At 39.9% G+C, this 21,486-nt stretch overlaps 1 protein-coding gene across 2 annotated transcripts; it reads right to left on the bottom strand.

Annotated features, from left to right (window-relative positions):
- Window positions 1-13,144: 13,144 nt before the first annotated feature.
- On the bottom strand, window positions 13,145-16,724 carry LOC145660359 (uncharacterized). 2 transcript variants are annotated; one of them, XM_081724944.1, is made up of 6 exons: window positions 16,598-16,724; window positions 15,980-16,259; window positions 14,884-15,000; window positions 13,983-14,025; window positions 13,734-13,795; window positions 13,145-13,278 (listed from the first exon to the last, which is right to left on the bottom strand). In XM_081724944.1, the coding sequence occupies exons 2-6, from the start codon at window positions 16,159-16,161 to the stop codon at window positions 13,245-13,247; spliced, it is 438 nt and encodes a 145-aa protein (XP_081581070.1). In that variant the 5' UTR covers window positions 16,162-16,259; window positions 16,598-16,724; the 3' UTR covers window positions 13,145-13,244. The 2 variants fall into 2 exon arrangements, 1 of the variants encoding a protein (XP_081581070.1); XR_014126643.1 differs by having other exon boundaries at window positions 13,229-13,795; window positions 14,884-14,990.
- Between the last annotated feature and the right edge of the window lie 4,762 nt (window positions 16,725-21,486).

Below are 21,486 nucleotides of genomic sequence, written 5' to 3'. Positions count from 1 at the left end.
AGTTTAATGCATGAATGTAATTGGTCGAGCGCTAGAAACGTGTGTTGTGATAGGTTCCCCAGCCTGCCTATTTAGTTCTAAGCCAATTAAAGTTCGTCGGTTAATGTTTGTTCAAATTTCTCCTAGCAACCGTCGCCGGCTGGTACACGGAGGATATACGATGCTACGGTTTTGAATTACCGATCAATACTAATATATTGTACTGTTTTCTCGTATTCATTATTTAATGTAGGCCTCCACGTTGCTGTTCAAAAGAGGTCAATTAATAGAAATGTCAGAACACTTAAAAATGTATAGAGTTATTCATTCACATTTTTCGAACTGAAACATGAACATATTTAGATAACAAGCAAAAAGATTGCTTAAATGTATTCTTTATAAATAATTTCAAAAGAAGACGGTATAGGGTAAAGTGCTATTGAGAAAACGCAGAAAAAGCTAAACAAGCTAGGATTTATATTACAAATAAATTATAGAAACATGCAGTTATGGAGGATAGATGAGTATATTCACATAACACCATTTCCAACCGTCAATTCTTATATAGACCTTAATGCCTTACAGATAAACTATATTAATCTCTTAGAGAAATACAGCACTTAAATGTCTAAACAACGTAGGCAAAGGAGAGAATCGCGAATGTCAACATATTAGCCTACTGTATTTTGATCATTTTAAAAATAAATGATAAAATTTTAAATTATATTTTAAATATAAAAATCTATTATAAATATATAAAATAGAAAATTATATTTTGATAAATGATAGGCCTGTAGGTGAATTATTTAGGCGTACAGTCAGGCCTATAGTTTTTCCTCCCATAATTATAGAATTTGGAATCTTTTCCCAGCATTGGTATGATAATGGAATTTTGTTGGTGGCACAATTACTCATTGAGAACAGGTATTGCTAAAGGCTTTATGATTATGCTATCTGTCTATCTGTGAATGTGCTTGTTAAGTTTTTGTTCATTTAAAGACAAAATGAACTACAAAATTCTAAATTATTAAAGAGCCAGATGCTAAAGACAGGACCAGCCTAGTAATTGTAAATGTAAATTTGAATGACTTAGCTCAACACTAACTTGACTACATGTAATATAGTTTCATCAACCACTTTATTAGGTACACCTTGCTAGTAGCAGGTTGGACACGCTTTTGCTTTCAGAACTGCCTTGATTCTTCATTGCATAGATTCAACAAGGTGCCAGAAACATATTGACATGATAGCATCATGCAGTTGGTCCAGATTTGTTGGTTGCACATCCATGATGCAAATCTCCCAGTCCACCACATCCCAAAGATGCTTTGTTGGTATGAGATCTGGTGACTTTGGAGGCCATTTGAGTACACTGAGGCTATAGTCATATACAAAAAACCAGTTTGAGATGATTTGATCTTTGTGACATGGCATGTTATTCTGCTGGAAGTAGCTATTAGAGGATGGGTACATTGTGGTCATAAAGGGATGGATGTGGTCAGAAATAATGCTCAGTTTGTATTAAGGAGCCCAAAGTGTGCCAAGAAAATATTCCCCACATCATTACACCACCACCACCACCTTGAACCACTGGTACAACGCAGAATAGATCCATGTTTTAAATGTTGTTCTGACCCCATCATCCAAATGTCACAGCAGACATCAAGGCTTATCAGACCAAGCAACATTTATTCAATCTTACATTGTCCAATTTGGTAAGCCCATGCGAGTTGTTCAGTTAGCTGACAGGAGTGGCACCTGGTGTGGTCCTCTGCTGCTCTAGCCCCTTTGCTTCAAGGTTGGACATGTTATGCATTCAGAGATGCTCTTCTACATACATTGGTTGCACTGGGTGGTTATTATGGTTACTGTTGACTTTCTATCAGCTCAGACCAGTTTGGCCATTCTCCTCTGACCTCTGGAATTAATAACATTTTCACCCAGAGAACTGCTGCTCACTGGATATTTTTGGACTCTTTTTGGACCATTCTTTGTAAACCCTAGAGTTTGTTGTGTGTGAAAACAGCAGTAAATCAGCAGTTTCTGAAATACTCAGACCAGCCGGTGTAGCACCAACCACCATACCATTTTAAAAGTCACTTAAATCACTTTCTTCTCTATTCTGGTACTTGTTTTTGGCTGATTGGCTGATTAGATATTTGCATTAATGAGCAGTTTAACAATTGTACCTAATCAAGTGACTGGTGAATGTATATTTAACTAATACTGAGATTGATCAGTATATCCTTTTGTAAGTTATTTCATCTTATAATGCAGGCTATATAGAAGCTAATATATTATAAAGTGTATAAAGCAGTAACATTACCATATTTCACCACAAAAAAGTGTGTGAAACTAAGGAAAGCAAAATCATAAAAGAGAAGTCAGAAAAGCGGTTTGACACAACATATGTAGGGTACACTTAGTCAGCTGACTTCATAGAACATTGAATGCACCACCAGTGCTGGATTACAGTACACAACTGACTGTAAAATGTAAAAAGGCCCACAGGGTAGTGACCAGTAAGTGAGCGGAGTATATAGGCCAAATTTTCTGACTTCAAATGTAAAATGTCATAGTTCTACACACTAAGGAATTTGATGTATATTTATGTTAAATGTGTTGAATCAGTGTCCTGAAACAGAAAAAGGTCTTGTATTAGCCTAATGCCAATACATTAGTCTTGCATTGGCACACAACTTAAGAACCAAAAATACTGATCCAAAAAAATAATGTGCTATTTTAATTCATAAGCAGAGATTACTGTCTCCTCAGTCAGAATCCACTATAGTTCCAAAGCAGGTCGGTGGTGCTCCCATTCTTCTCCCACTGGGAGGTATGCACAACTCCTGGTGATATAAAGATTACACTTTTATCCATCAATTTTGAACCAGTACTAGGATAATATCTAAAGTATGAAAATGCCACACCGTGTTGTTGACATGTAACGATAACATTCCAGTGTTTCTTTTAAAGGACGTAATAGCTTTTGAATGACAGCTGCTTACAAGTGCGTCATATGACAGGGGCTTACAGGATTAGAAACAACTTCAGGGTTTCTTTACCTTTGTGTCAAACCCCAATGTGTCACAACCACTTATTTCTAAAAAAATTAAAAAATAAATAAATAAATAGACATTTGTCTATATTAATGTGACAACTTTAAAACATAAGTTTATAAAAGAAATTGACGGTACATTAGGCTATGTGATCATTCAGCGATATTTTTCCTTGAATTTTTGGCATTTTAAAAGTCTTGCTCTCTGAATTAAGGTGTGACCTTTCAGCTGAACATGAAGAAGAACCAGTTAGGTGTAAGTTCATTTTCCTTTGTTATCAAGCCCATTTATTATACCACCATAATTTTTGATATGCAAAAGTTGTGAGCCTTTTTGGGGAATAACTGTGGAATAAATAATTACAAAGTTAAGAACATGACACAGACCAAACCCAATTAGTGATTATGTTTAATTTAGGCTACAGTTATCGTTAGGCCTATCACTTTTCAATCAGCAAGTTAGTTTTTATGTATTTGATTGTTTGTTTATTTGTTCATCATATGTTGTCCTTCACAACTCTGTAAAATGCATAGTGTTTTTAGGCTTTCAGGGGCAAGGCCAAATATATTATAAAGGGACTCATTTCTATGCCAAAAACACAAGCATTCAGCAACTAAAAATCTCATATGCATATAAGTAATAATTAATCAGTAGACTAAAAAGAAAGAGAACATGGTCAATAGAGCAATTTTTTATTTTGTTGTGCATGTTTTTTTGTTTTCTCAGTTATCCAGTTATTATAGTGTATTCTTCTCTCCCTCTAGTTTGGAAAGTCTTGCATGGCATATGCTTCAGTCTGCATTCTGGAGAGACAATATGTGGAGAGACAAAAAAGCAAATGCATTTCATTTAACAACAACAACAACAACAACAATAATAATAATAATAATAATAATAATAATAATAAATAAATAATACATGATAATATATTTCATCTATGTAGTGAATGCAAATTGTAGGGATGCAAAGATGCCTTACAACAGATTTATAAATACATTAAACATTTGAGGGGAAAATTACTTTAAAAATATTAGGCTATTATTATTTTTGTCTCTACTTTCACTACAGTACTTTGCTGTGCAATAGTGCATGATGAGGATTAGAATGTGGTAAGTCAAGAGCTCAGCACATGGGAAAGGAAAAGTACCACCACCCTCCTCTGGGTTTTTTTTACTAAAAAGTAAATACTTCCTCTTCATGAATGTTTGCTTCAGTTTTTAGAAGAATATTATTGGCTTTAAAACTCTGGACCTGCAATATTACATGCAATATAAGAACTTCTTGTGTATATTTTTTAGAAAATGGCTACAGCTAAGACATATATGGTAAAAAAAAGCATAAGAACAAATGATTGTATTTGTCACGATACGGCCCCTCCCCCCTCAAATGTGTGTCTGTGTGTGTGTGTGCTTTGCCACACCCTCTCGTGTCATTCACCTGATCCTTGTTGTGTATTGTATGTCTTTGTTTGACGTGCCTCGTCCCCGCATCCTCTTTAACCCTTAATCGTATTCTTTTACATATTTTAATAAGATCTTACCTTTTTGTCATGAACAGAATATGACTCATGTCTACTAGTCACATATCTTAAAATATGATACTGAGAGAAGTATTGAAAAATTAATCATTCCTGTTCCTCAGGTGTGAATGTGACATCACACCGAGTGGTTATTAAAAGAAACTTGTCACAGTTGGTCCCACCTATCGTTCATGTTCCATAGTTTCCTTCTCATGTTTCTTTCTCCATTCCAATTCCAATCCTTGTTTTGTTTAGTGTTCATTAAGTTCATGTATTTAAAACCTGTCTTGGGGGCTTGGTGTTTGCTGTTCATTGGATGTTTGAAAAAGATGCCATCCAGTCTGATCTGGTTCTGGTTCCTGGCGTGGAAGACGCCACATGTCCTGTTCCTATCAATAAGCATCTGGACCTGTCGGACCTACCTCCGCTGATCGCTCCAGACCCACCGCTGAACGCTGTAGCTGAGCCCCCGGACCCACCGGACCTCGTTCTGAATGCCTCCGGACCGCCCAGACCCCCTGGACCCGCCACTGAACGGCGCAGCCGCACCTCTGTGCACAATGGATTCGTCGCTGGCTTCTTTGACATCCTTGGATCTGCCTTCTGACTCCCAGGTTTCATGTTCCCTCCCTGTCCCACCCCGGCCTGTGTCTCCTGCTGGCTCCACCCCTTAATTCCTGCCTGTCCCACCCCAGCCTGCGTCTCCTGCTGCCTCCACCCCTTAATTCCTGCCTGTCCCACCCCAGCCTGCGTCTCCTGCTGCCTCCACCCCTTAATTCCTGCATGTCCCACCCCAGCCTGCGTCTTCTGTTCCCCGTGTGCCTTCTGTGTCTCCGTTGCCTGGTTTTGTTTTTGCTCCTGTTATATTGTCTGTCCCTATGCCTGTTTCTGTGCCTGTTCCAGTTCCTGTGTCCGCATTTGTTTCTGTCCCTGTTCCCATCCATGAGTCCGTTCCGGGGCCCGTGTCTGTTTTTGTTCCTGTCCCTTTGTCCCTGGCCTGGTCTGTTTTGCATTTTTGTTTTCCTCGTCCTTTTGTGCCTTTGGTCATACCTCGTCGTTTGTTGTCTCCTCGGCCTGCCTCCTGGCACTTTTGTCGTCCTCAGTCTGTTTCTGTTGTGGATTCTGTTCCTGCTCTCGCTTCCGTGTCCATTTCTGGTCCTTGTTCTGTTGCTTCTGCTCCTGTTTCCCCGGTTTGTGTGTCTGGGGCTCCTGCTTCTGTGTCTTTGGTCTCTTCTGCACTGGTGCCTGCTCCTTGTCATGTCCCGTTTCTGCCCTGTCTGTTCCTCGTCTGGGTCCTGTCCCTGCTCCGCATCTTTCCCGTTCTGCTCCTGTTGGTGTCTCATCCTAATCCTGTTTTTTGGTTTTGGTGGTTTGGTTTTGCTCACCCTGGTGTTGCGCACTTTGTGGGGGGTACTGTCATGGTTGGTCCCTCCTATCGATGTTTGAATGTCTGTAGTAATGTGCTTGAAAGCCTGTACCCATAAGTTTGTACTCTGTGCCTCCTCGTCTTTATGGTTAACCTAGCCTTCACGTTTCTTAGCCTCCGTTATAGCCTGCTTCCCCTGTTTTGCCTTCGTGTGCTTTTGTTTCTTTATCGTGAATCCCTCTACTCTATGTATTCGCTCTTTGACCCTGAACCATTAGGATCTGAACTTTAGTATAGGCCTTACTATAAGGTATTATTATGAGCTTGAAAGGACACAGGCTATGTTAGGCTTCGGGTCCCAAACCTTGTAATGCATTTATATTACAGAGGACTAATTTATAAAAAAGGCAAAAGATTACTGAGTTATACTGTGCAGTAGGGGATTTTTGTATTACTGTATTCAATTTCCCTTGGTTATGAAGTCTTGGGCAGAAGATGGCAGGGACCAGCTTCCCACTGAAACCCAATGATGCATCTCCCTCCAACATCCACTTCACAAGAGATCACATAATGGGGACAATGAAAGGCAAATGCATCCCAGGTAGTATAAATGTTATATATGATGTTTTACATATTGAAGAGAGATTTGCACTGTTTATTCACAACCAATGGATAAAAGTGCAATTTAGGGGTGAATCTGTTCTAACTGGTACTTGTTCTAGAAGTACTTATTTTTAATGTAAACAAGTACCCCCCAAGCTCATGAATGAAGTAGCAATTACCTGTCTTTCATATGAAACAAATAGTGTTATTGATTCAACACTACATTTACCAGATGGTCAACTCTCTGTGCAACTCCCTGCCCTAAGTTCAGTCATGTCACCACTCCTGATGTACAGTACCTACAGTACAGGGCATTTTTATAAGAAATTGGTTATGCATTAAGTTCCATTTTGAACAATTAATTTGATTACTTAAAAATATAATTAAATTAAATTGAATCCAGTTATATATACACACACACACTATATTGTTATGTTTTATATATAAGTTTACACTCACCCATCAAAATCATTGAATTCAGGTGTTCCAATTACTTCCATGGCCACAGGTGTATAAAACCAAGCACCTAGGCATGCAGACTGCTTCTACAAACATTTCTGAAAGAATGGGTTGCTTTCAGGAGCTCAGTGAATTCCAGCATGGTACCGTAATAGGAAGCCACCTGTGGTGTATAGTGCACAGAGGTCACCAACTTTCTGCAGAGTCAATTGCTACAGACCTCCAACTTCATGCGACCTTCAGATTAGCTCAAGAACAGTGCATAGAGAGCTTCATGGAACGGGTTTCCATGGCCGAACAGCTGTATCCAAGCTTTATATCTCCAACACAATGCAAAGCGTTGGATGCAGTGGTGTAAAGCATGTCGCCACTGGACTCTACAGCAGTGGAGACGTGTTCTCTGGAGTGATGAATCATGCTTCTGGCAATCCGATGGACAAGTCTGGGTTTGGCAGTTGCCAGGATAACGATAATTGTCTGAATGCATTGTGTAAAGTTTGGTGGACGGGGGATTATGGTGTTGGGTTGTTTTTCAGGAGTTGGGCTTGGCCTCTTAGTTTCAATGAAAGAATCTGTTAATGCTTCAGAATACTAAGAGATTTTGCACAATTTCATTCTCCCAAATTTGTAGGAACAGTTTGGGGTTGGCCCCTTCTTGTTCCACCATGACTGTGAACCAGTGCACAAAGCAAGTCCATAAAGACATGGATGAGAAAGTTAACCCGACAGAACACCTTTGGGTTGAATTAGGGTGGAGACTGCAAGCCAGACCTTCTCATCCAATGTTGGTGTCTGACTGCACAAATGCGCGGTCAGACACATTCTGGAAGAATGGTAAAAAATTCACATAAACACACTTCTAAATCTTGTGGAAAGCCTTCCCAGAAGAGCTGAAGCTGTTGATAGCTGCAAAGGGTGGGCCGACATATTAAATATCATATGGATTAAGACTGGGATGTCACTCAAGTTTATATGCGTGCAAAGGCAGACGAGTGAATACTTTTGGCAATATAGTGTGTGTAATGTGTAACGGCCTGACTGCCGCAGGGCAAGGAGCAGGACGTACAGACTCCCTTGACAGTGACAGACATTTATTAACACACGATAAAGACACTGGCACTCACATGCAACATAAACAGTGAACATAAACATGAATACGGACAACGTGAACTAAGTGAATGTGAACATGGGCAATGACTGACAAAGATGCACACTCCTACAGTGACTAAACCATGTACAGGTGTGTGCTAATTACAAACAGTGTGATTACAAACAAGACAATGCACGTGGCGGGCCGTACCACGTACACATAACACACAAAAAACACATACAACAAATTGCAAAGCTTGGTGCCCACCCAACACAAGGCAGGCTAGGAGCTGCCAAAAGGGGAGGCCTCTGTACATGAGCTGGAAATGCAAAGTCTGATTATGCTCCAAGGCAGGTCGACTAGCTCTGAAGATGTGGCCACGACGTTCAGCGGCAGGACCAGAGGCGTGACTGTGTCCTTTAGCGTGGGTCTAGAAGCACGGCTACGTCATTCAGCAGCAGGTCGAGAGGTGGGGCTTCCTCGGAGGTACCCAGCCTAGACATACAACACATTGCACCCACCTGTGTTGTGAGTGCACATAATGTGTAAATGCGCCTGTAGACACACACAGAAGGTACATAGATGCAGCGTCTGCTGGTTGCACAGGTGCTGGAGATGTGTCCTTGGCCATATAGGATATGCAGAGGGGCACGTCCTCTGAACGTGCTGCTTCAGGCTACGATCCTCCTGTTGCCAGCCACCCAAGGAGAGCCACTGAGACAGTCCCCCTCCAGGACTTTGGGTAGACTCGTCCGGTGCTCATGGCATGTACTCAGGAGTGAAAGAACAGAGGCTACTACCTTGCTAGCCAGGAACCTAGCCAGCTCCACCAAACTGCGTACACGACGGTCCCCATGGAGCTCCTCGGCTCTCTGTGGTCCTGGCTCGGTAGCCATAGGCCCCCAGAGAAATTCCAGGGTGCATTCCCCTCCTCCTGGAAATATTTCCTGGTCTTCATCCCCACCTGAGAGGAGAGGTCAGCTGTTGGATGAAATTGATATACCATATCTTAGCTTATAGACATAAAATATGGCTCCGAACAGTTCTTGACAAGTCTATGGATACCAAAGTGATTAAAAAAAGAACTTGGATGGGCAACGCATTTAAAAAGACAGCTGAAAAGAGATAGACCGAACAAACTGTTTTTATATAGCGCTTTTTACAACAGATGTTGTCACAAAGCAGCTTTACAAATGTCCAAGTCCAAGCCAACAGTGAGCAGGCCAAGGGCAACAGTGACAAGGAAAAATTCCCTAGAGCATGAGGAAGAAACCTTGAGAGGAACAAAGACTCAAAGGGTGGGGGGGGCATCCTCCTCTGGCCACAATGGTCACCACAATAATAACAATTTTAAAATAAAAAAAATTAAAAATGAATGAAGCAGTTAATGTCTAGTACAACTTTCTTGAGGTTCTTGTCTTGTCCTGATGGTGTGAAGGTGTCCGAAACCTATCCCTCAAGAGAACGTCCATTAAGGGCAACGGAGAAGTAGATGACTAGGGAAGAGGTGTGGTGGGCTACAGCAGGGGACATTGGGGGTGGTGGGATTAGCCATGGCAGCTGAGACGGGTTGAGGCTGAGTAACATCAGCCCGTCAGGGGTAGGTGTACTTAGACAGGAAGAGAGAATAGGAATATTAGGCATGCCTAGGTATGAGGGTGTGTAAATTAGGGAACTACAATGTACAATGATGGACTTCGGCAGATCTAGCTATGGTAGCACAGCTAAAAGGAAAGAGCCAGAAGGAAGCACAGGCATCAGGGCACCCTGGAGCATCAGCACTCTGCTCTCAGACAAGAAACTTGAGTGACAAAAGAGAGGTGAAGTGACAGCATCATCACATCCTAGTTTAGCATAACTCTCAGTGCCCATGGACCCCCAGATCTACACCTTTACCTAAGATGGGAAGTAGTTAATAAAATGCCTGACTGTACAGATAGGTTTTCAGTCTAGCCTTAATCATTGAGACTGTGTCTGAGTCTCGATCCTTTACAGGAAGGTTATTCCACAGTGTGGGAGCTTTATAGGAAAAAGCTTTGCCACCTGTGGCACATTTTCCTATTCTTGGTATTAGTAAAGAGCCTGAACCTTTTGACCTAAGCAGATGTGGTGAATCGTAATGCACTAGGAGTTGTCTAAGGTACTGTGGGGCATAACCATTCAGTGCTTTGTAGTTCATTAGAAGTATTTTATAATCAATATGAAATTTTACTTGGAGCCAATCTAAAGTAGCTAAGATAGGAGTGATATGATCAAATTTTCTAGTTCTAGTGAGAACTCTGGCTGCTGCATTTTGAACTAGCTGGAACTTCTTTAGGCACTTAATGGTACAGCCAGATAGTAAGCCATTACAGTAGTCCAATCTGGAAGTGGTAAATGCATGAACTAGTTTTTCTGCAACATGTGAGAATGAATAGAAATATTATTTACATGAGCTTCCAATGAAAGACTGGGATCCATAACAACTCCAAAATCTTTAACAGTTAGAGAAGATGTGATTGCTAGACCATCGAGGTTCACTGAGTAATTAGAGAGCAAGGACATAGCTGTCTCTGGGCCTAATAGAAGCACCTCTGTTTTGTCAGGATTAAGTTAGAGAATGTACCTCAACATCCAGTTTCTGATGTCCTTTATGCGTTTGTCAATAATACTAAACGGATATAGGTCCTGTGGTTTGGCTGAGACATATAGCTGAGTATCATCTGTGAAAACTAGCACAGTGTTTACATATAATGTCACCTAGCGGTAGCATATATAAAGAAAAAAGCAAAGACCCTAGACCCTTGTGGGACACCATAACTCAAATTGTTGTATGCTGAGAAGTCTGCATTTATGTTAACAAACTGGTAGCGACCGGCTAGATAATATTTAAATAAGGAAAGGGCTATTCCCCTAATCCCAACAACATTTTTGAGTCTATATAGTAAAATTATATACTGTCAAATGCTGCACTCATATCAAGTAATATAAGCAAAGAGACATAGCCCTGGTCAGAAGCCAAAAACAGGTTATTAATTACTTTCATTAGTGCTGTCTCTGTACTATGATTAGGCCTAAACCTTGACTGAAAGACTTAATTGATCTAATTCCCATTCAGATATGATTTTTAGCTGCTGAGCTACAGCTTTTTCTAGGATCTTGGAAATAAATGAAAGGTTTGAGATTGGCCTGCAGTTTGACAGCTCATATGGGTCAAGGTGTCAAGGTTATTTTTTTTGATAAGTGGTCTAATTACTGCTAATTTGAATGGTTTAGGAATGTAACCAATGTTCAAGGGGGAATTTCTAAAATTTGCTAAAGGTTCAATTACTTCAGGTAGGATTTCCTTAAGAATGTGTGTAGGCAGTGACTCTAGTAAGCAAGTGGAGGATTTTGAGCATGAGATCAGAGATGTAAGTTCTGGCTGTTAGATCATTGTAAAGGATTCTAGTTGTTTTTAGTTTGGTTGTTCTGATCTCCAAGTAGCTGCCCGATGTCATGTTAATACTCTTAATGTTAGCTCTAATGTGATTGATTTTCTCATTAAAGAAATTCATGAACTCATTACTACTGTGTGATGTTGTAATCTGAGCATTGGTGTGACTTTTATTCCTAAATAGATGTGCAATTGTACTAAAAAGAAACCTAGGATTATTTTGTTTATTTTCTATTAGGGTTGAGAGATAAGATGTTGGAGTAGTAATATGTGCTTTTCTATACTTGAGAAGGCTCTCCTTCCATGCAAGCTGGAAGACTACAAGCATAGTGTGGTGCCATTTACATTGTTTTTTGAGTGGTTTGTTTTAAATTGATAATGTGATCATTATACCAAGGCACAAATTTTCTGTTCCTGATTTTTTTTATTCTTAAGTGGAGCAACAGCAAAACTGGTCTAAGATCAGTGGATTCAAGGGTGCTGGCTTTTTGAAATGCATTTGGGATGTTGTTCATTAATTTGTCCACTAGAGGGGGATGTATGACTGTAGCTGTTCTAAAGGGTCAGAACGTCTATGCATGTTTTCAACTCGAGTACAAGAGTGACACCCAATCATGACTTGAACTTGTCATTTGATGTTAAACTCAATAAAAGGGGGCTGATTTATTTATTTATTAAACATCTTGTTCTATGTTCTTCCTGTCAGATGCTGCAGGGTAGGATGAGGACCCAGAAGCGATAGAGCCAGGTGTACTCTGGGTAACCCCAGTTAATGTGCACCGGTAGTTCCACCAGGCCGTACACCTCACTGTGAGACTCCTGAAAACAACACACCTCACTATAATAGATCACCGCATACTACAATATTATATAACATTATAACATGGACTACACACTATAATTCATCACACATAATCCCTTCACAAATACACATATGTAAACCAAGGACAATCCTTGTCCAAACACACGCTCACACACGTATGCATGCACACAAACATTGCAATGGATTATTCTTCACATATTTTCTGGAGGACATAAAGAGCAGCAGTATATGCTTTGTCAATATTTTATCATCAATATATAATATCCATAATTTACAGTATAATATGAAACACATATAGGTATTCTACTTGCAAATCATGCAAATACTGCACACATGCACTCTGGGGACAGTGGTAGCTCAGTGGTTAAGGTACTTGACTAATAATTAGAAATTTGCCAGTTCAAGTCCCACCAGCAGGTTGCTGCTTTTGGGCCCCTGAGCAAGACCCTTAACCTTCAATTGCTTAATTTGTATTCAGTCAGAATCGTAAGTCGCTTTGGATAAAAGCATCAGCTAAATGCAGTAAATATACTCATTAGGTACAACAAGTGTACAGCAAGTATTACTTATGGTATTGTGTGTGAATCCGCAAAGTATATATAAATACATTATAGAGAGAAGAATGTTGAAATAGTGGGTTTACTACCTGTGAATAGTATAAAATAGTATGTGTTCTAAGACATAGGAGGCATCCAATAAACATATGTAGTGTTGGTCCTGCAGTGACTCTTCAACCAATGAGAGTACTCACATCCAGAGGGACTTGGACAGGTGTGTGTGTGTGATGTTGACGGCACAGAAGGAGCGAGAGGTGAGGTTTCAGTAAGGTAGCCTTTATTGTCCATGACAAAAAAGAGCCAAAAGAAACAAAGAAATCCAAATGAAAGGAGAAGTCAGCGTGTCAGTGGCGTTTGGCAGTCGCTCTAGTCAACTAATGTGCAGCGCTGACTTCAGATACCTTTGGGCTTAAATAAAAGGGGAAAACAAGGAACAAGTGCATTGGGTTAATAATCAGGTGATGGTGAGCGGGGCAGGTATGTTGTGCGATCCTGACCAGGAGTGGGCATGTTCCTCCTGCTGGACAACCAGCCTACTGTGACAGCGAGGGATCAATAGTTATTCTTTTCACTGACAAACGGGTACCAGTACCACGCTCCTGTAAAAAATAACACGCCTGTCACTAAAGCACCTGTCAGCTACACACCCTTCACCAACACTCCAGTCATCAAAACATCTGTTACCAATACACCTGCTATCATTTCCTAACTGCTACCAGCACACCTGTCAGCTTACACTGCATTGGTGCATGTGCGTTCCTGGCATTGTGTCTTTTGTGTGCTGCATGTAAATTTTTTCCCCCCACACGGGAGCTCGGGCATGAGATGATTTGAGATGTAGTGACTCAGGAATGCAGACTCACTAAAACCCAGGAAGAGGAGGAAGAGGAGGAGAAGGATAGCCTTCCTCATACCTGCATTGCATCTGTGGAGAGACAGAGAGATAACATAGCTATGCAGAGTGCAGAGTTGCAAAAACAAACGTGCGCACACACACTCACGTACGTAAACGCACATATAAACCTTCACATGCACTCACGCATATCCACACACACAAACTTACCTGTAGAGCAGAAAACATCAAGCATAGAGATTCCAGACGTCAGACTTACCATGCTGTTCCCAGCAACAAGTAGAGCACTGCAAAGGCATGAGCTAAACAAACAAACAAACAAAAACAATAATAATGATGATAATGGTGATAATAATGATAAAGACTGTTTAATATGGTGAGGAGTGAGTGCTTTTCAGAACCCAATCTCTGCCTTTGGCTGAAGCCTGAACAGAACCTAAGAGAAGGACATGGGCAGAATAAATCTCCACCCCACCCACCCACTCGCTGTCTAACTGTCTGTCTCTCTGTTTCTCACATACACACCCACCCACACCCACACCTTCCCTGTCTTACATGGCACTGACACTAAACTGCCAGAGCACCCTACCTCCTACACTAACATATTCCCTATACCCTACCTCCTACATCAGCATATTCCCTATAGCCTACCTCCTACACTAATATATTCTCTCTATATATTTTGCCTCACAGTTGTGTATATCATACAGACCCTTACTGTTCTTGGACTCCCTAAAGGAGTAATAAATGGTGGTTGAACAGGCGCTTACGCTGCAGCAGCTCAGAGACAGACATGAGGAAGCAGGAAGACAATGTGGTTACGCAGTCAGAATGACTTAACATGCCCACACACACACACACACACAGAAGGCATGTCCTCATTTAACACAGTGAAGTGTGCACACACACACGTCCACATAAGTCCACATACAAAATGTATGTAGCTCTGTGGCAACGAGTTGGGGGGGGGGGGGGTGATGCCTTTAGAGTGAGAGGGAGAGAGAGAGATGGAAAGAGAGAGAGAGAGCGAGAAGAATGTTGAAATAGTGGGTTTATTACATGTAGTATAAAACAGTACGTGTTCTAGGACATATGAGGCATGCAAAAAACATGTGCAGTGTTGGTCCTGCAGTGAATCTTCAACCAGTGAAAGTACTCACATCCAGAGGGACTTGGACAGGTGTGTTGAGCTGCCTGGGATCAATTGTGGTCTTTTCAGCAGTGTGTAACATTTGTCCAGTGAGAGAAGGGTACCAGTACCACGCTCCTGTAACACACTAGTTCCGGATTAGTCCGGATTAAATTGTAGCGTCATCTCTGAAGCACATCGTTAATAAATAATAATAAATAATAGTGAATCTACCGCCTCCTATAGCTAGCGAGCTAACAAGGTGCAGATATCCAGCACAGCATTGTTCCCAAGCTTCTCCGCATGAACACCAAACAATATCTTATTGGCCAAACAGGCTTATTTTGCACAGCAAAATAGATAGTTTAAAAGACGCAGGCTCTGAACAAAAGCAATGTTTGTGCAGAGTCAGATGCAAAGGCAACGGGGTTTGACAGTTGACAAAAACTCCTCCTGCGTCACATTTGGTTGTTTTTTAAATGATCAGACTGGCATATCAACGCGCGTAATCTAATAAAGCTTGCTCTCTAATGGAGTATGAAGAAATTACACATGCACAGGTTTACAGTTAAAAATAAACAGCGCATCAAATAAATAGCAAATACCCAGTGTTGTGCCCAGTCAGCCAAAACCTCTCTGTGAAACAGAAAACCTCAAGTTTCTTTCAACCCTACGCCAACTAAGTTTTCACTAAACCCGCTTTCTGAAACAGGCCCCTAGGTGTACATTATTAAATCAAAGTGCTCACTGATCTTTTCTGGCCAACACTGGATGTTTATTCAATGTGCTTAATAACAGACATAATAAGTACAACTGTGCATTTGTGTTTGTTTATTTGTCAAATTACACTGTATTTGTCTATCATTTTGACTTAGATCATCAGACCACTGTTACGGCCTTGACTAGGCAACAAAGCTGTAAAAGAGTGATGAGAAAAACAGCTAACAGAAATGAACGTATACAGAAGGGAAACACAAGGAAAGACCATGGTAGTTTAAATGTTGCTGGTGTATTATACACAACACACACACATGCACACATATACATGCGCACACATATTGGAGTAGCATCAGAAATAGAGTTTTGTTTATTTGTTTGCTGTTAATATCCAAAAAAGTCAATTTTACCTGAACTCATGGCACTGCTCTGTATTCCCTCCTGTTCTCAGAAGTTTGCTAAGATACTGTGGGGCAAGACCGCTCAATGCTTTGTAGGTCATTAGAAGGACGTTGTCATCATCACTGAATCTGATTCCCAAAGACATTATCACTTCAGGCAGGGTGGTGGTGTCCTTCCTCACACTCATCATAGTATCTTTATGGTAGAAGCCTGTGGCCAGGCAGGTCAGGGTCAGTTTTCTTGGGTCACTTCCAGCAATCTTAGCTAATGTATAAACATCCACTTTAGCTGTAGAGAGAGAACAGGTGTAAACACACAAATTAACATTCATTCAGAAACCAGATTTCTATCATAAACTTCACTGGCGTGAATAACTGTGTGCACATTCTTTCAGAACCATATTACCTTACGTACGGAGCCACCTGTTCTGACACAAGAATGTATCCACAATTTCAGCCTGTTCTTAAACAGCTATAAATACTAGAGATGGTACGATACCAGTTTTTCTGTACCAATACAAAATCAACATCCTGTGTTTTAATGTCACCCCATATCAATACTGATCTGATCTTTTTTCATTAAAAACCTGCAACAGTAAACATTTTGGTGAATGGTTTGTTTCTTACCAAAGAATCTTTTTTTTCCTTGCCTGGACTCTCTGGTCCATCCCGAGGTAGTGCAGGGAAGGTCTCATCAATCTCCTCTCTGCCACTGGCCATCTCATCTCTGCCGATGTTCCCTGAGAAGCAGGTTATTCCTGCTGAAAATGACATACAGACAAATTTCAAATTAGCCAAGTGTCCGCAAAGTAAGACTTATACTCCTGAATTTCATTGTATTAGCTACAGTATAAAATGCATTACCATTAAAGGGTAGGATCACCACAGTGTAAAACATGTCTATATGAATCTTTGTTCAGATAAAGGGAAAAACACAAAGAAAAATTAAATCTTTTTCAAACTGCTCGAATAAAAGACCGAAGAGCAAAATTCAGCACCAGTTGAAAGTTACAGCCACCATAGATTAAATATTTTTTTCAATTACTATCCTTTAAACTCAATGGTCTTTTACATAACTCAAACCTCCATATAATAAACTGGTCAATTAGCCTCACCATGTGTCCCTTGCACAAGCTGAATTTGCTCTCCTGCACTTGCACCTGAACAAAAATATACGAAGATATATTATTACTAAATAAAGGAACCAAATAATAGAGCTATATATCACTCCCATTAGTCTATGGGTTAGGTACTACCATTACAGGCTTGACCATTTTGGTCAGATACATTTAGTACACAGACATCTCTCATGAGTTTTCCCAAGAATGCCCAAGAATAACAGTGACGCACTATAACCTTGCACCTAGTGTATATATTCAGAGGACTAAATGAATGCAACAACAAAATGCAATACAAATCATGCTCTCTGGAGTACATGATGTTTTGGAAACATGTCTTTTTAGTACTAATATATGGTAAATATGCATTTCATTTCGTTTTCAGTTCACTGTAGTTCATTGAAAGTCACTCAGCAATCAGTCCTGTAACATAACGGGTCGTTAAACATTGTCAGTTTTTCCCCCATTTAAGAATGATCATTGCACAAAAATTCTAATCTGTACATTCCATTTGAAATGATCTGAAGTAAGTAAACAATTAACACTGCCTGTAACAAAAGATTCAAATGAGATTAAAGGTGTTGAACCTTCATGAATCTGTCCATAGCCCTAAGGACATAAAGGTTCCGGGCATTGGTTGTAGGATAAGGGCCGAGCACAGACCATGGATACCATCTCCATGCATGAAGCAAATTAGAGAGATTGAAGCAGCATCTTCACTGTGGTCACAACAGCACACATACAGCTCGATATCAGAGCACCCGCCCAGCCATTAAACTGTTTGCAGCAGCAACTTCAGTGTCTTTCCTACACCGAAGTACCCCACGTCACACGTCTCCCTGACAATAGTGCCCCATGCCACGCGTCTCCGATACTAGTGCCCAAACTACACACATCTCACTGATACAAGCTGTCCACCTAACAATGTCATTCAGTATGACCCTGACTCTGACCTAACACGCAACTGTCCCCCACCAATCCTAGTACATGTTATGTCTTTGGATTTGTGAATGTGAATCTGATTTTCTTTACTGATGTCCTTCACTTTTTCAGTAAATTAAATTCCCTGTTAAAGAGTTAAAGAAACCTCTTCATACATTTCCAAAACGTCAGATGACAAAATGTTTTGATGAGTGAAAGCCAGTATTTCTGCTTGTATTTATATGCCACATAATATTTTTCCAAATCATCTTCTGAGTATGAGTATACGCAAGCTAGACCGCTAACTAGCTATCTACCTAGCTAGCTAACTAGCTGCTGAAATTCTGGCTCAGGATTAATACAGTAATGTCGGTATTCACAAGCTAGCAAAGATTAATTAGCTACAAGGTTTCATTCTTTGAAAGGGTGCTATTCATAGCGATATAGATGGCTACTTATGCGGTGTTGTGTATCTTAAACGTATAGGTTTGATGGTATACAAGATTCACTTTTGCTAGCTAATATGGATAACTAGCTAGTTAGCAGCAAATGAGATTACACAACCATGGAAACTAAGAAAAACATTTCGCTCCATTCGTTGCACGCACGGTTACATTTCAAACAGTGATTTGCCATCGATACTTACTTAATAGTTGTGTTGCTTTCATTAATTTAACTGGTGCAGAATTAAGAATTAATTTAATTTCTGGTACAGAATTTTCGCCAGTGAGAAATAAACTGCGTGGTGGTATTCGTCTCTGCCAGGCTGAATTATTGCATTGAAGTACTTGTTTCATGCTGACATTTGTATCGGGGACACGGCGTGTATATAACCAGATATGATTTATTTTTCGCCGTCTGTTTCCATTTTCTTGTTGTCCATGATTTTTCTTCAAGAAAGTGGAAATCTTTCAATTAGCTAGGCTATCTAGGAAGACACCGTTTCGGACAGGTAAATGTCGGCTGGCCCTGATTGATGGCTTTGGCTGAACATACACGATAAAGCGTCAAACTATTGGCTGTGAAAAAAAAACAACCATTGTTTAAGACAAGACATGAAATTATATCTAAATCTAAATACACTTTATTTCACGTGACTATTACTGAAATACACTAACCATAAGAAAAAAGGCATCTTTTTTTTTCAAGGAATTAAAGTCATAAAAATCTTCCTTACATGAAGAATGTATATGCTTGCTGTCACACTAACATACAGGTAGATGCTCTTTACCAAAATCATTATTGAAACAAAGACAAAAATATGTATACGTTGTTAGTTTTGTACTCTAGATGCTTTTTTTGTTTGTTTTTTTGTTCAGTCAGTTATTATGAAGCCAGGATCAAAGCTGGGACAGTTTGTTTGTCTGATTTCTTTCAACGGTGTGTTGAAGCAGACAGACCTTAAAGTGGAAAATATGAAAAAATGAAGTTGTTTTATATTTCTACAGGACTGCACTTCAGATGACCCACCCTTGTGAGCACCGACCAGGGCCTTCTCCTCTGTGTTAGTACTACTCTGACAGCTAATGTCCTTCTCTTTAACTGTAGTCCACACTGAGCTTGGATTAGGGTTATTACATTACTTCCAGTCATGTTTTCTCATGAAAAAGCGCCTCATACAGCTGACCATGAAAACAGGAAAGGGGGTAATTTTTTTGTTGTTGTTTTTGCTTTTGTTACTGTCACAGAAAGACATGAAGAAAAGCGAATTTTATCACCAGAAATTCTACATTTGATACAAAATGATGCAAACCAGATCTAGTGCTTCCATTACCTAGACCTTTCTGGCCCTAAGCAGTCTTACTGTCTGCTGCTGGTCCATTTTATAAACATTATATTACACTCACTTTGGAGTTTTATTGAAACAATAACTTAAATTGATAAATTAAATTGATTTCTTTCCCCCGTTCCACAGTTGGATATGACCAGTATGAGGTTGGAGAGACTGGGATAGAATAGACATGATGTCACGCTTATGTATGGCGTTTAGCTGACACTTACAGTTATGACTGAGAACAACTTGAGCAATTGAGGGTTAAGGGCATTGCTCAGGGGCCCAACAGTGGCGGGGCTTGAACCAGCAACCTTCCAATTACAATTTCATTTAAACTAGTCTAGATTCATTTGGGGGGCTGGATTAGAACCATAACTGGGTCAAGTCTAGCCCGTCACAAATCCCTGATCTAAAAGCTTCAATTTTGGAAGGTGTGGTTGCCAACCGACCGATACGTTGATAAGTGGGATCACAACAGATTTTGTTTGACTAGACTTTACGTTGTATTTGTATAAAGACAGACTGATTATTCCTCTTCATCTGTGTTCTAATTTCATTTAAAAATTTTCCAAGCCCTGAAAAGAGGACTACTTTCACAAGTAGGTTTAGTTAAGTCTATTATACCTGAAATATGTTACTCTATTACTGATGAGGAATTGTTAGCACTCTTGTGAAGTATCAATCAATACTTTATTGTTTTTGACTCACTGGATCTGTGTCTTTCCAATTAAATGTTATCCTCTTCTGCTAAAGACTAATAGAAGAGCATTCAGGTACAGAATGCAAACAGAACAATTCTTTGCATGAACAAAAGTTGATTTAAAGAGATAAAATAAAGTCAAGAGAGATTATTTGAGAAAATGAAAAGACAATTTGGGAGAAATGACAAATTAAAACCACGGGTGTTTCGGTAAGAAGTATAGATTTAGTGACCCCACGTGGCCACTCCTATGAAAAACAGCCTATCTGGGGGCTGTTTTAATATTAATCTACAATATTCCACATTTCTATTTTTGTCAGAGTGTCTCCACTTAAATGGAAAGGCTCAAGTAAATGACTCATTCATTTACTCATCACTGAAGTCGATTAGTCCAATTCAGTGGATACTGGCAACACAGGGATCGAAACCAACAGATCGGAACCGACCCTGAACAGGGCTTCAGTCCATCCCACTCACACAAGCCAATTTAGAGGAACCAATCGCAAGTCCTTGGAAACCAACAAAACTAAACCACATGCTCTACATGACAGAATAACTAATCCACCAAAACTAAACCACGTGCCCTACATGACAAAAGGGCCCTTTGTGCCTCTCTCTACTTAGTTGTCTTACTTTAATCTTGTCAATCTTAAGCAACACTTATATTTTATTCTTTTACACAATTCTGTGACATTCCTTCATTTCAAGCACCCCCCAAGTATTTGTAGTCAATACATTTTGTATTGCGGTAGCCAGTTTGTGAAATGACATAGGGGGAAAGTTTATCGTTGAAAATCTCAACTATATTTATAAACATCACATTCTTACCTACTCATTTTAAGATTTCCTTATGTTTTTACTGTGATAAGGTTTAGAAATATCATAGCAATATTGTGCAAATGGCTAATCATTTCACTAGAGTATATTTTAAAATTGCATAATATACACAAATCAAATTATTAACAATTCCCTCCTCTATATTCTTGGACAACACTTTCTAACA

Source organism: Electrophorus electricus, chromosome 2 (assembly GCF_041902795.1).
Source record: "Electrophorus electricus isolate QZ-2024a chromosome 2, ASM4190279v1, whole genome shotgun sequence".
NCBI lineage: Eukaryota > Metazoa > Chordata > Actinopteri > Gymnotiformes > Gymnotidae > Electrophorus > Electrophorus electricus.
The sequence above is the reverse complement of the archived record's forward strand: the minus strand, read 5'-3'. Positions and strand labels throughout refer to the sequence as shown.

Coding starts and splice junctions, on each gene's coding strand:
- LOC145660359 (XM_081724944.1), bottom strand. CDS start 16,161: ATGATGAGTGTGAGGAAGGACACCACCACCCTGCCTGAAGTGATAATG. Junction 15,001..15,979: donor GAGCAGTGCCATGAGTTCAG/GTAAAATTGACT, acceptor ATCCGGAACTAG/TGTGTTACAGGAGCGTGGTA. Junction 13,279..13,733: donor CCTCCTCTTCCTGGGTTTTA/GTGAGTCTGCAT, acceptor CTTTTATTTAAG/CCCAAAGGTATCTGAAGTCA.